The 15480-nt window shown below is 51.9% G+C and overlaps 3 protein-coding genes across 3 annotated transcripts in view; 1 reads left to right on the forward strand and 2 right to left on the reverse strand.

Moving 5' to 3' along the window:
* VOLCADRAFT_104535 (uncharacterized protein) overlaps window positions 1–3463 on the forward strand; it is a 4837-nt gene extending 1374 nt beyond the window's left edge. Inside the window, exons 2-6 of the mRNA XM_002949851.1 lie at window positions 1022–1462; window positions 1913–1993; window positions 2377–2496; window positions 2668–2904; window positions 2941–3463. Of these exons, the coding sequence (XP_002949897.1) occupies window positions 1022–1462; window positions 1913–1993; window positions 2377–2496; window positions 2668–2814 (789 nt within the window). The 3' untranslated portion in view covers window positions 2815–2904; window positions 2941–3463. The remainder of the gene's footprint in view (window positions 1–1021; window positions 1463–1912; window positions 1994–2376; window positions 2497–2667; window positions 2905–2940) is intronic.
* A 1756-nt stretch (window positions 3464–5219) lies between these two features.
* On the reverse strand, window positions 5220–6019 carry VOLCADRAFT_104536 (uncharacterized protein; the record flags this gene model as incomplete). The annotated part of the gene is made up of 1 exon (XM_002949957.1): window positions 5220–6019. The coding sequence occupies one exon, from the start codon at window positions 6017–6019 to the stop codon at window positions 5597–5599; it is 423 nt and encodes a 140-aa protein (XP_002950003.1). The 3' UTR covers window positions 5220–5596.
* A 1663-nt stretch (window positions 6020–7682) lies between these two features.
* Window positions 7683–10221, reverse strand: phV20 (extracellular matrix glycoprotein pherophorin-V20; the record flags this gene model as incomplete). The annotated part of the gene is made up of 7 exons (XM_002949958.1): window positions 7683–7771; window positions 8017–8124; window positions 8323–8371; window positions 8463–8595; window positions 8762–9193; window positions 9341–9687; window positions 10057–10221. Coding segments are annotated over 7 exons (1323 nt in total), but the record flags the coding sequence as incomplete, so codon positions are not given.
* Between the last annotated feature and the right edge of the window lie 5259 nt (window positions 10222–15480).

A 15480-nucleotide genomic window follows, 5' to 3' on the forward strand; every position in this document is an offset into this window, starting at 1 on the left:
GTTTATCTATCAACTCCGGATAGAAACGCCTGATTTGAGCTATCCATCTGATGAGAATCATTGTCCGACTGGTGAAGGGATTGCTGCCCGCCTGCTACTCTGTTGTCGCCTGCACGCACGTATGTATGTATGTACGCCGACGGTAACAGATGCGCGTGATCTATACAAATGTAGCTGTTATCGTCCGATCTGCATTTGGGTGCTGGGGCGCTGACTTCCAGTCACACAGACAATAGCCGAACATGCAAACTGAATGCATGTGCATGCAAGGGCTTGTCGCATGCACGTATGTATCGTTTGTTGCTACTTGCTTGCCGTACGTGGAAATATGTTTTCTTCCGACACTGCGCCCTGCCAGCTCTATCTCCCACGTGATCTATCCAGATACACATCCTCCGCGTATGCTTCACGTATGAAGGATATATAGGGGTGCGGGCGTGTGTATGTGCGTGTGAGTGCCGACCGTAGTATGGATAAGTGTCAGGCGGGCTCACGCCGGCCGTACAGTGGTAATAACCATCTGAGGAAGAAATCGCTACCTCTATCTGGCTGTGTAACAACGCTTACGGACGCAACTTACACCGCGCGAACCAAGGATCCAGTTACGCCTGGCAACTAGACAGCTGCAAGTATGTGTCACAATGACGCGGGCGCAGCAATAGTTTTGAAAGGCGAAACGCCTGCAGCTGCCCAGCCACCACATGAATAGTAATTGCCAGAGCAGCAGGGCAGAGCATCAGTATGAGTCTCTCAGGTTCAGCTCCCAGCAGTGGATGGAAGGCAATGTACACGCAACAGTCGTTTGGAATTAGAGGCGGGCATCCACGGGTGCAGACTTCGTCTTTTATGGCGGAACGAGATGCAGCAGTAGTATACGGCATCCGGAGGACGTCGGGATTCCATGCTCGGCCAGCCCGGTCGATCGCCTCAGTGCTGCCAGGCGTGAATAGCTCGGTCTGTGATCGACAAGATTGGCTCGGCCGACCGACTTTGGCTCGGCTGGGTTACTGCTGTCGGCTAGTCTCGGACCGGCTATAGCTACAGTCTCGGGTCGGCTGATAACGTTGTACCTGCAGCACGCGATCGAGTATATAGAGTGATGTCGGTCACATTCCTGAGTACATCATCTTGTTCAATCAATACACTCGCCCCATTACACTTTCATATAATCACGCCTTATTGTCCATTGGGACATCTGCACATCCACACCTGTCGAGAGCAACAAATCGACATGTCTCGCCACAGCAGCAGCGGTAGCAACACGACCTTGCTTGCTTTGGCGGCACTGCTGCTGCTCAGCGCTGGACCTGTCTTCGGCGGCGGAAAGGAACATGACCGCGAGAAGCCGCAGCACAAGCCCCCGCCGAAGCCTCCCAAGGAAATCTGCGACAAAATTCTTGTGGTGACTGAGAAGTTCAACGAGACCGCCTGGGTAACTCCTGCAGGCATCAAGATTGGTTCGGTGCGTATGTGTGCGTGGGGTGTGTGCGCGGATAAGGAAGAGGGACCGTACCATGTACACGTACAGCGGGGTCAGTACAGGGTTCAGTTCAAGGAAGCAAGGGCACGCATTTTCCGTGCGTTCTTTGTAGTTTGCATTTTCTTTCCCGCCACGCGAGCGCACATGCATGTGTTTCCGTGGCTGCCGCCATTTTCACTGCTGGGACGATTGGATAGATTGCGAGTGAGGGTTGCATCTGTGTACCTACGGGCCCACGGTGGTTCAGCAGCGCAGCCTTTCCTGTGCACTTTGGTTCGCTCGACGTCTTCGCAACACACAACCACCGCCCGCAGCTGCGTGCGCGTGATAATGCACGCAAGCATAGTACATGGATGGCCCTGGCCACTCCAATTAAGTATTTGCACGTGGCAATGCTCATTGACGACGACGTACGTGATGCATACACTGCAGGATCTGTCCCGTGTCATCGGCTACAGCCTTGGCTACAGGGATCCCTTGTACCTGGGGGCATGCGTCACGCCCAAGACAAAGGTAGGCAGCAACAGCAGCAGCAACAGCAGCAGCAACAGCAGCAGCAGCAGCAACAGCAACCGCAGCAGCATGATGCGTGGGTGGGGATGCAGGTACTGCTGATGAATGACCGAGCATACAGAAGGCTACGTAGCTGGCTGGGGAACATAAACACAGCTGCTGTCAAAATAATAATGCCAACAAAGTGACGAACGTAGCTTGCTTTAGATATCGATGTGGCTTGCGGTGTTTAGCTGTCTAGCTGAGTAGTGATGATAGCTACATCCGTCGTACGAAGCGAGCAATGGCCCAAGGCTGTTACATATTGCCAAGCAGCTAGGTAGGTAGTAGTGGCAATAAAATCATCTCTCAAATGACGTCCTCCTGCTCCTATCCAAATGCAGATTGGAATGGTTAGCGCTTTCTGCTACCAGTTTGATCTGCGGTACAGCTACTGCGTTAACACGCTGGAGATTGGTATCTTTGGCACCATCACATTCCTCGGACCCTTCACAGATGTCCAGGTGGGTGGTGGTGCAAGCAAGGATGAGCGCGTACGTGCCGTCAGGACAGGACTGCCGTGTACATACTGCCGTGTACATACTGCCGTGTACATACTGCTGGCCTAGCTGCCTGCTGGTCGCCATAGCATGAGACGTCAGCGATATTTCGTGCGTGTGCTGCTGCACGTGCAGGATGCTTATTTCGAGAACGCCGTCACCGGTGGCACGGGCATCTACAGGGGCGCTGAGGGCGTAGTGAAAGTGAAGGTGCTGAAGCAGGGCGAGGTGTACGCCTACAAGATCGTGCTTGAGGACGAGCCCAAGTGCTATGACAAGTAGTAAATACTCTCAATAATTAGGAATGAAGAACTGTTGGAAGAACATGGTTTATCTATCAACTCCGGATGGAAACGCCTGATTTGAGCTATCTAGTAAACTAGACCCTATTTACAATATCGAGACAATCATCTCATGAGAATCGTTGTCCGACTGGTGAAGGGATTGCTGCCCGCCTGCTGCTCTGTTGTCGCCTGCACGCACGCACGTATGTACGCCGACGGTAACAGATGCGCGTGATCTATACAAATGTAGCTGTTATCGTCCGATCTGCATTTGGATGCTGGGGCGGTGACTTCCTGTCACACAGAAAACAGCCGAACATGCAAACTGAATGCATGTGCATGCAAGGGCTTGTCGCATGCACGTATGTATCGTTTGTTGCTACTTGCTTGCCGTACGTGGTAATATGTTTTCTGCCGACACTGCGCCCTGCCATCTCTATCTCCCACGTGATCTATCCAGATACACATCCTCCGCGTATGCTTCGCGTATGAAGGGTATAAAGGGGTTCGGGCATGTGTATGTGCGTGTGAGTGCCGACCGTAGTATGGATAAGTGTCAGGCGGGCTCACGCCGGCCGTACAGTGGTAATAACCATCTGAGGACGAAATCGCTACCTCTATCTGGCTGTGTAACAACGCTACGGACGCAACTACACCTGCTACACCTGCTCGATACCAAATGCTATGCAAAGGTCCCGGACCCTTAGGGACCCGATACCATACGGCATCCCGGGACCCATACATTTCATTGCAGGTTATAACGATGCAAATGTTGCAAATATATACTTTTAAATGCGTTAACTCTAAACTGGTAAGCAGAGACCGGAGGTAAGCAGAGACACACGCCACTAGCTTGCATTCAACTTCTTCAAAACCATGAGATCAAAGGTGGTCCAATATATATATCAGGGGCAATGATATGGTCGTGTGTCGTTAACTACTTGATTGACCCAATGACGCTACTTGCACCCATGCTGAACGAGTCAATGTCATTCCTGTCAGCGGATCAAACGTAATGAAAATTATAAAGTGAACCTGCAAATCCGTGAAAACAGAGAAGCGGCCCGAACCCGGCCCCAACCCGGCTCCCACGGCCTAAGGCTCCGTACATTGTAGAAACGCGGCTACACCTTGCACCCCTCAACGGCCTGATGCCATACAACAAGAAGCTTCAGCAGCTGGTCCGGCGCCTAGCAGCCAAGCATCGGTGGTTCTATCCTTCTGGAGCTGTATGGCTGGCCACACCCACTAACCACCTCTTGTGCTCTGTACGGCAAACGCAACCCAGCCTTGCGCCTCTCACATGCCTGATGCCCAAGACATATAAGAAGAGACTGCAGCTGGACCTGTGCTGAAATCGTGGTCCCTGTCCTGTGGCCGGCGGTTTTCACCCAGAGTTGAATTGATGCAGGGTCCATTCCGGTTGTGTTTATTGTGGTGTCTTTGGAATGCGTACATGGGCTTCATATAGATTCACTACCATAGTTGCGGTCTAGGTTGTCCCTTCATCCAGTTGGGGGTTGTCGTGGGGCTGGGGCTGGGCTGTGAGGCTGCAGTCTTGCATGTGTGTGAATGCAGATGATCTTTCTACCGTCTATGTCAGGTGCAACGGTGCTTTGGAGTATCGCAGCCGCATGATGAATTAAAGCATAAGCAAAATTCAAGAGTTAAAAACCATACACCCAGGTCCTTTGAACCTACAGTACGACTGCAAGTGACGACCAATCAGATTTGTCATGCCACATGAGAAACCCTAAGTTAACAGATCCGAACTAGTTTGTAGCTACGGTTATCACGGTACAGGGCTCAACACATACATGGTAGCCCCAAGAAAAAACACTATCAGGGGTACCTGTGTGACGGTACCGCACCCCGCCACCCACGCTAAACGGAAGCCCGTGGGCTGTCTGAGCTGCATTGAAGTGTAGCGTTGCAAGGACGGTGGCCGCAGGCCTACCGCTGCTGCCAAGCTGCTGGGCTGGCTGCGGCCCCCCCCCCTGCTGAACTGTAGCCCGCTTGCCCCGTGACCACCGTCAAGGTTGATGGTGGAACGGACGACAGCGCCATAGCCGTTGACGCCGTTGACGCCGCTGCCAAGCTGCTGGGCTGGCTGCGCCCCCCCCGCCCCTGCTGAACTGTAGCCCTGTAGCACTACAACAGTGTTATAACAGCAATGTTTAACTTGCCTGGCTTCTCAGAAATGAGACCTGGACCAGCAATTGCTGGCATTTCACGGGAAAAGTTACCTGCTGTCCTCTGCAGGTTACTCTAAACAACTTTGTGTAATCACTTTTGAAATGACTAGAGAAGACCTGAGCATGCAGGTAGTCAGAGGTGAACGTTTCGTCTATGCCTAAACGTTCCACGAAATCCTGCAGCTCGCTTTCTAAAGGAGTATGCTTGTGTTTACAACGGCAAATCAAACAGTTGCTATCGGAATCAACACCGCCTAAGGACTGACAGCTGTTCGCTTTGGCCATGGCCAGCGAAAAGCATGCCAGAGCCTGCTCTTTAGCGCATACGTTCCATAATTATAAGTTGTATAGCAATATCAATCAGGATTCTTGAAAACGCGCTTACGCCCTGCTTATTTTTGCATATTTAGGCTCGGACCCCTAAGACCTAGATACCCAGCCAAAAATCGGGGTCCCGTGTCGTACGTATCGGGGTCCCTAGGGGACCCCCAGGTTTACATATACCCCTGGTATACCACGACTTCAGAAAAGTAATATATATACTGCGGATGCAGTAATCGTAATATGCCAAGGATGCTACACAGATCACGTGTCGTTGATGTCATGACTGCCGCGTGGACTGTTGCACCGCGTCCTGAGTTGGAGCAGGGAGCCCTTGAAGAGGCACAAAGTGCAGGCACCGGAGTAAATGCTCTGTCCATTACCGGTGTTGACACAGCAGCGAGCGTGTGTAAGTGTCACACAGCACTGAGCCAAGAAACGCCCGGTGCACAACGTGCGGTCCACATTGTTGTTGGCTGCGGCAGCGCCTGCATGTCCACCCATGCCGAGCAGTGCATCAGCACCGACCTGTTGCATGGGCAGCAACCGTGCCCGTGGCAGTATGTAGCCATCCCTGCAGCAGTAGCCGTGTCGACACCCACGGCCATGCGCCCACATCATCACTGCGCCCACAGTGACCACACCTGCAGCCGCACCCATGTGGCGTACGTACGAGCACGTGCACATGCGTGTCACTCAAAGCCAGGAAACTGATAGCGAGGCATCTGTTTCGTGCCGTACAGCACCATCTTACATTTGTAGTCCCTAAAGGCAAAGGCGATATGGCGATCAAACGAGTATAGCTGTTGCAGTAATGACACAGGAACATTACACAAAATGGTGCATCAGACTCCATCAGACAGAAACTAAGCGTACCCCTCTTTCATGCGCTTCAAGCAGGCACTCGCACGGACATACATACGCCCCGTACGGTATCTGCTAGTACGTACCCAACCTCTAGCTACCTTGTGGCGAGGACAACCAAAAGCGCCAAACCCCAGAACAGATCACCCGGACTCTGAAACGGATATTATATATCCTGCGGATTGTGCGGCGACAGTGCAGCCATCAGGAGCTGACGATGAAGCTCAACTCCAACAATGTGAAAACCAAGCGCGATAATTTCAAGGTTGTATTCCTCATACGGAGGGGGCCTAACGCGTGAGTGATGGTTGCTTGTGCGCGCGCAAGCATCCGTACAGATTAGGTGACCGCCCGGGGCGGGTGTAGTCCTCAACAGTTTTCAGTACTCAATGCCCCCGCACCGCACACAAACACAGGAGTGATCGTTCGAAAATTGTTATAAACGAAACCGATGTCTGCAACGTGAGTCCTTCTTCACACGCATTAGCCAAGTGTGCCATATCAATGGGGCGGCCCGCCGCCGATGACATTGCCAGGATGGCAAGTAAGCTTGGGGCGCAAGATATAACAGTAGTTGCATGCAAGACGATTACTAAGCTATCAGTTAGCGCAAGCGAACACCAGCAGCAGACGACAGGAGACGCAAAACACGCTGCTAGAAACGGAAGCAAGACGATAAGCTTGATCATTCAATGATAAGGAACATAACAATTTGGCAGCCGTAAAAAAAAGGAAAAATGAGACGAACATGCTTCAAACCTAGCATCACTGCCGCGCACGCATACTGCAAGTAAATGTGTAGTAAGCAGGAAAAAGGAGATATATAAATTACCTTTCTATGCGCTTGCTGGCAAACCTGCACTCAAACCTGCACTCAAGAATTTACTGCACCGCCCTTCCACAAACGTTATTATGCGATCAATAAGAGGCGCAAGTGCGTGTGGTAAGTACGCGGTACCGATCAGCCCGAAACAAAGCGTTACCACCCATTCAAGAAGAAGCTTTACTTTTTCATTTCTCCAAGCCATGTTGCGAATGCCGCCGCCCAACGACTACCGAAATGTTGACCGTACTCATGAACGTTGACCCTAAGCCACAGCTGATTGGTATGTAGGGCAGCAGGCGTTAGAAGAGTGGCCATCGAACAGTGAGATGGAGCTGTGCACATTCCGTCCACGTAGTTAGGTTGGTAGTCGAGCAGTGCATGCCATGCGAGGTAGAGGCCGGGGAAGAGGGCGGGAAAGCACTTCAATACGCGGAACACGTGCGCGCGTTCAAACACGCCTTGCATAGGATCGCTTGGGGTACGATCTAATACTGGACCTTTACAAGAACTCGGGGAAATACAACGGCGTAAAGGCAGCAGCAGCAGCAGCAGCAGCAGCAGCAGCAGCAGCTCGCACAGTAACGGCCAGGAGCGAGCTACACGTGATGGTGATCAAAGCACTGCGAAGCACGTCACACTGACTTACCAGACATTAGACACGCAAAACTCTTGCAAAGTGATATCGTTCTTCAGCTCCATACAAATCTCTGCACCGTTAGCAGTTGCCCGGTTCCAAGTCAGGCCAGAAACTGCACGCAGTGAGGTTAAGAATTTGCGGGAGGAAGGCAGGGTAAAAATAAATAAACGATGTAGCAATAGTAAATTGTAAAGCGAAGTCCTCATGTGTACGCTGATAGGCCATGATTAACAAGCAGGAGAAAAGAACAAGCGGCGGTCAGCAGCACCTGTATTGTTGCAGCTAGTTAAGACGCACGAGGAAGGCGCAGGAATGCCGCTGTTCATGTAGTAATGGCGACCAGTATCCGTTGCCTACCTTTGGCCGTGTTGCTGCCCTTGTCGCCCCAGGATGGGGACAGCCACCTGGTCTTGCCGTCGGGGGTCGAGAGGCGAAATCCCCGCAGCTTGCCGCGGCGGTCCTCGTCTGAAGCGCAGGTAAATTGATAGAGCGGGTGAGCAACCATTTGCGCAAGACAGAGGTCATGGACGTGCCCAATGGTAAGGCCGTCAGCGCAAGACCAAGCACTGAGCAAGATGCCGCACAGAAACAGAAACAACGGTTTACACAACGAGGGCAGCAAACAATCAAAGTCTGTCCTTCGTTCGCGCGGCACAAACTCACTTGCCCAAATCTCGACCTTGGCCACCTTACTGCTCGAGTTGCAGCGGCCCTGCATGAACACAAAAGTGAAAGGGTCACACGACGGGAAAGAGTACAGCAGAGCTCTTGCGCCCACTTAATCTAATCGTGTTGTAGCCTACCGGCAGCAGAGCAAAGTCATTTGGAAGGACGCCCAAGGTGAAGCAGTACAGTGTCGTATCATTTGTACGGCCTTGCTCAGACGACGCCGAAGGGCTCACGTAGAAGGGTGTCGAGTAGCGTTTCCGCTGGCACCTGTTGTATCAACAACGTTGGAGCGTTTAGCAGCACGCAAGGACGGCAACTCCGCTCAGAGACAAAAACGAATTGCATAATTACCAAACGCCGACACGAAGACGTTACACGAACTACTCGTCGAACACCAACAAATTGTTACACCCTGATTTTCAACCCCACTTACCCGCAAAAAGGAAAATCGCTCTGTACCAAAGAGCAAGTCCGCGACTTTACAACATCCATGCACTTGTCGGTCGTAATCCGGAACGAGTAGCCATACATGACGGGAGTGCAGGCGCTTGCAAACGAGTACAGCCAAAACTGTTCCGCCTGAATTCGAGTCCACTCCTCCAGCTGCGCGGCATCAGACTCCGAAGCAAACTTCCCGCAAACAATGATCTTATCGGAGCTGCACTTGCTGGCGTCGACCGAGAAGTTTTGCGCCAGCATAAGGCCCATCGAGGCAGCCTTTTCGTTAACATCGTACGAAATAGAGGTCTGCACTATTTCACATGTGAAACTGTCAAACTGGTACGGCGGAAACACACGGGCTGGATCAATCGTCAGGTCAATACACATGTCGCAAGAGGAAATCGGAGGTGATGGAGAGGGTGGGCTGGGGGATGGTGGCGAAGGAGATGGCGGCTCGGGGGATGGTGGCGAGGGAGAGGGAGGCGAGGGAGAGGGAGGCGAGGGAGAGGGAGGCGAGGGAGAGGGAGGCGAGGGAGACGGGGGAAATGGGGATGTGGAGGGGCTAGGGTACGGAGTACCCGGCGATGCGACATTTGTCCCAGTACGGGATGTCGTACAGCAGTCAAGGGTCGTGTCGAACATCGCGGTCAGGCACGAGCCAGGCGCCATGCCGTTGGGCGGAACACATAGCTGCTCCAATGTCGTACAGCCTTGGCCGGCACGGTTGGGCTTGAGGGTCAAGCATATCTCGGTGCCGTTGCTCGTCATGTTTAGTCCAAGCTGCGTTACGCGCAGTAGGGCACTGCCAACGGGTCCGTTGTACGGCTTGTCAAAGCTGGGCCCGACCTTTGTAGGGACGCCGTTGACGGTCGCCGACACGGAAGCGCCGCTTACGACGCAGCTGTCGTACACGTTGAACTGCGAAGAAAGACAGAGGACGCTTGCTACAAGGACAAAGGACTAGTACAAGCGTTTGCCCCGGCGAAACCCACGACATCACCAATACATTTCAAGCATCAAAGCGCGGCGGCCTTGACCCTCGCCTCCGTCTATCCATACGAAGCTTGCCAATCATGCAGGACAACCCATTGAGCCGTATCAGTCCTCGTTTGGTGAGAAGTATACTCTCATAACGACGGACCCAAGAGCACCCAAAGGCCTCGTGTGTGGAGTTTGTTGTAAGAAAGCAAGCCATACTAAACCAGAGAAACCCAAGGACAATAAACAGAAACCGAAAACTTTAAAATGCTCGCTACAACCAAGATCTCACAGCGGTCGCGTCCTCACCTCAATCTTTTTCAGATCCCTATTGCAGCACTGGTTGCGAGTGCAGCTGGCGGCCAAGATGGTGAAGCAGTACTGGCCGCTGCCCTTGTAGGTCACAACGGGAGCCAAGCTGTAGGACGCAGGAATCCGAATGCACTCAAAGTAGGGGAAGTAAGTGATGAGCCCTATCTGAGTCGAAGAAGCGACTACAGGGGCGGCAGGAGGGGGCTGCGCCCTAGCACCAGGCAACCTGCAAATTTAGAGCGATTGCAATATTAGTTATGAAGTTGTGGGTTATCAGAAGCTTTCTTGTGAACGTGAAGAAATAATCACATAAAACAAGAGCCGCAGTCGGAAACCCAAGAACCAAGAATCCTTATAATAGCATCCGGTAATAGCTTTATAAATTTCGTTTCACAAAAGTGCGGAAACAGATAATGCATGAGGTGGAAAGGTCGGCCCAACAATTAAACTCAAATCGCTGGAAACCAAACCTCGCGCGCACTGCGGTTCAAAGCTAAAGCGAGAGTGCGCAGCGGTCTTGTCCTCCTCTCAGAGCTTACCCCCAAAGAAGCGCCATGAAGGTTGCGGCGATCCAAAACAGCCGAGTCATTTCCACCGCCTTCAAACCCATGTTGTTTGGCTCTAGGCGCCTCTTAGCTCCGCAGCCGCGATTGGTGAACGGCTGCTGCTGCCCCTGCTGCTAACTGCAGGCCACCCAGATATAGCCTGCTGTCCAGCCAGAACTACCTGCTTGCTCAGGAACGTGTCAGGCCGGGGCTTTTATACTGGGAACCAACCAAGCAGTGCTCGGTTTCTAAAACCGAGGGCCTTACGTACGCCTTGGCGGTGCGTGCGAAGTAAGTTAGCAAAACCGAATGTACGACTATTGTTTATTGGCGGGCGAGGCTGCACGGCTATAGCTGCTGAGGATTTTTCTCTGCCACAGGAAGGCAAGGAAAGGTTGGCAAACTCCAGCAGTCCGCTGCTTATGTTTCGATTTGGAAACCGGCAATGCAGACAAAGGCGCATTATATTTCCGTCGCTTCCAATAATCCGCTCACGCCTCGGCAGCTGCTCGCAACAACGAAAATAGACAAATCAAACAAATATCACTGTCATACATGCATCGGTTGCGTCAGGCAGAATTTTGGTATTTGTTGGGTAATGAAATTATTCATCGGCTTGTGTGCTTGGCTACTAGTTTTCTGCTGCTGGGTGGCCTAACAGTGCACTTCTGCGAAATGCCAATCGCGCATTCTCATCAACTCCCAGTTTTCTCAGCAAGGAAATCCAAGTATGGGAAAGGGCCGGTTTTCTGCGATTTCACTTTTTAGCTTGCCGCCGGTTATCCTTCCAGTCGTCCTGTCTTTCGTTCCACCCTTGGGACGTAATTCGTGCCTATCTCTCCGTACATGCACATGTGTGTTTCTCCCGCAAGCCCTGTTTGTTGTTTTTGGTAGGGTAGGCAGAACACAGCAGCCCATGGATTTCGTGGCTTGCTTGACTGTTTGCGTGTGGCTTGCCATGCAAATTAGCAGAGGGATGCAGTACGGGACGAATTTTCGCATTCTTGAATGTCCTCCGTCTTGGGTGCCCCGCTATCCGCATTCCCTTGACCGACCCCCACTTCACATCTAACCCTACTGCACGTGCATGCGGAACTTGTAACTTGTAAAAATCTAAAACCCTACTGCATCCCTCTGAAATTAGTTAGGCTAAGAGCATTTTGTGGCTGGTGTTTGTGGCATCTGTGGAAAACGTTCAGCGCTGAAGAGGGACGCGACTGCACCAAAACGAAAACGGCAGGGTGGCATTATTCCCTACCAGGTCATTGGGCCTTTCAACAGCGCCAAACAGGCTGTTAAGGCCTGTTTGGCACTGTTATAGGCTGCTGCTGTAATGATCAATTTGGCCCTTTGTGGCCATGTTGAAATCCCCAATGACTTGGTAGGGATTTCAATGACAGAGGAGAGGTCGTACGTGCGCCACATCTCCTGCGCCGTAATACCTACTGCTATATGTGCCGCATGCATGTGCATAAGCGGTGCGAACCGTTTTTGGAACAAGATGAGAAAGAAAACACGAGCAGGTCGATAATCAATGAAGCGTACGGAGAAGGTCAAGCCGAATAATAAAATAAGTCATACAAGTATAGTAGTAAAGCTTGCATGCTGTCGCACCTGGAAGATGCGCACATGCCAATGTCGAAGAAGGAGAGTGCAGTGCAGAGTAAGTGAGGTACACCGAGTAGTTGAGAAGAGTGCTAGCGTTGGTCATGAGGGCTGCCAGGTAGACCGGCACGCGGGCGAGGCAGGGTGAGGGGAAGGAAGCCACCAAGCCAGAACGCAGAACGCATGCATGGATGGGGAAAAGCACAGAAATTTATGAAATTGATTGATTGACAAGCTAATAGAAACAAATTGATGATGAAACACAGGATGAAACATGAACAAAATTAAAGAAGCGCCAGACGAGAACGCACTGACGCATAGAGACGTAACAGTAGTTTAATAAGCTAAGGCCGCAGCAGTTAAATCAGCAGATAATAAATAGGTGGCAGCGGATTGCCGTGCCACACATATACATACACACATACATACACACACCAAGGTAGACTTTAGGTTGCTCTTGGCTTTGCCGCCTCCTCTATCTCTTTCCTGCAGCGCCATGATGCTCGAAGCAGCAGCAGCAGCAGCAGCAGACGAAATAAACACGCGCGACACCTGCCAGAGTCCACCTTTCTTGCAGTTGCTCCCTACAGCCACATACAGACAAGCGCTAAGAAGTTCAGTACGGTTGGCTACGTACACACGTATGCACGAAGTTGTATTTAGCGGAATTATTTATTACCGGTAAAGAAAAACCTTTCTTCATATGTTTCCCGGGCAGCAGTTCTCGGCCAGCTGGCCCCAGCAGCCAACGTCAGCAAAGAAACGTTTCACCTCCTCGCTGGACGGTTGGAGGGCGTTTCTTATGGCGTACGAACTGGCTCGCGAACAGCTCTGCACAGTAGAAGTATCCGTCCACTGCTATTACCGTCATTTTACAAATATCTACAGCTCGATTGGTGACTTCTTTTTTTCTCGGAAATGAAGAGTGAGTAGGGGCGTCGTAGTACGGTCGTACAGCCATGCTCGTTAGTTAACGAGTATGCAATTGTCTCATCGTCGTCTTCGTCTCAGGTGCAGTAATGCACGGCCAGCTAGCCCACTGGCTCTACTCTTCGTGAGTCTGCACCCCACTGTAACAACCCCCCACACTCACACACGTATGCCGCCATGACACGCAAAGGGGGGGGGGAAACAGAGGTTCCCTGATCAAAAAGGCAGCAGGAGCATGTAGGTCGGTGCGACATACCTACATGCCTACATACCCACAGACCTACAGACCTACAGACCTATACATCTACATACCTACATACCTACCTCCAACCATACATACGTGGAATGTGCGATGGAATTTACGACCGACGGTCTGCGGTGCTCTGTCTGCTGCCGGCCTGAAATAGAATGGCGTTAATGTCCCGAGGTCTAGCAGGCGATAGAGACTTCGTACGTACGATGAGCGGTGACTTGATTTGCTTTGAGTTGCGAAAGCGGGTTACGTAGTACAGCCTTCATAGCGCCTTCAGATGCAGGAGCAACACGTACGTACAGACATACATACAGATAGACGCACACACGCATAGTGCGAGTATGTAAGGGGAGATTCGTCGACGCTGACTGCTGCTGCTGCTGCGGGTGGAATATAGAAAATCTCCTGCCAGCCATTGGGGCTTATTGGGGCTCATTGTTTGATCAGTACACATTGAAGAACGAGGCTGCGCGATGGCGCCTGGATATGTTGGAGGTTTTCTTTTTGGGAAGTGAGGCTGTGTGTGAGAGTGTGTGTGTGTGTGGTGGTTACTGTGTGAGGCTGTCTTTAGGGTTTTAGGGTTTTCAGAAAGCCTCAAGCCGGCCGCTTCACATATCGGCCGCAGAGCGAGTTGCGTCCCGTTCAAATCATGATGTGTGCTGTAAAGCCGCGAATCATCATTTCATGTAAAATAACCAACAAAGATCCAAACACCCGTAACATCAAAGGCGAGGTGGTCATGCATTGACGCCATATCACTTCAGTAGTTGGCGTGGGGGGATCATTTCCACTCACGGCCCCCCAGGCCAACCAAAACGAAGCAACGAACCAACCAAACCAACAACCAACCGACTTCACGTAGCCGATTTTGCTGCACACACACCGTCCCGTCCTTACCACAATGCTATCGTCATTAGCAACATCATCATCGTTATGATTACTCCCATCCCGCAAACCGACCCCGTCTAAAATCCCCGGCTCCCCCCCCCGCCGCACAACAACGCCACTCTTACAGGCAATCGTTTTTACGTGAGTGCGAGCACGCACGACCCAGCACCCATAAAACAAGGATAAGAGATCAGAAAAGGAAAGAGGAGAAAGAGGGAAAAGAAAGGAGGAAACAAACGTGGATTATATATAGCACACCACCACCACCATCACCACCACCACCACCACCACCATTGCGCCACCAACACAGCTTCTAACACAGCATGAAAGGCGGCTCCTGTGACGCATTTTTCCATTCGTTCTAACAACACAAAACAGCTTCACCATCGTAGATCAGCGATGCGAGTTAGGTGAGGTGAGGGACCATCGCATCGGCTTCACCCGGCCGACTGGTGGTCAGTTGACAGCGCCCGATCGAGACCAAACTTCGAAATCACGTACATGTTCCAGCAACACATCGCATTACCCACCAGGCTGCTAGCCCCGGGCCCCTTCATCAGCGCTCTTGGCATGTGTGGGCTCTTCCCCCTCTTTGTTACGACACCTTTGGAGGGGGGTAACGCGGTCACTCCAGGAAGGTGTGAAACGCATACATACACACGCACACACATACACACACGCGCGCGTACACAATTACACCAAATAAAATTACATCTACCTCCTTTTCGTCTGCGGGCACTGTGGAGGGTCACGTCGCCCTCTCACTCTCTTCGCCAAAGGTCATTTGTCCTCTGGGACTCTCCTCGCTATCTGAACCTCCCCCTCTCCCCCCTTCTCCCTCTCCCTCTTTCCCTCCCCAGCAGCTAATTGCCACGTAGGAACAACACCTGCAACAAGCCGCATACAGCGGCTTCTACAGCTGCCAGCACTTCTTCGCCCTGGCGCCTCTGCATCCCAATAGCACCTTCCTTGGTCTTTCTTTCTCTGTACCCCTACTTCCACCTCCCTCTTTCTCTACCCGGTCTATCTATCTTCCTTTCTTCCATTCCACACCTTTCCGGCGGACACAGCGGACTCCGGTCCGAACGTCCGCCCGTTCTCGCGCCGCTTCCTTTACTGCACATCCTTTACGGGTGGCACTTGGGGTTTTTGCTTCGCCCTTTTCGGTCCATCCTCGAACTCCTTTTAGTAATGCCTTCC

This window comes from Volvox carteri (assembly GCF_000143455.1).
Source record: "Volvox carteri f. nagariensis unplaced genomic scaffold VOLCAscaffold_16, whole genome shotgun sequence".
NCBI lineage: Eukaryota > Viridiplantae > Chlorophyta > Chlorophyceae > Chlamydomonadales > Volvocaceae > Volvox > Volvox carteri.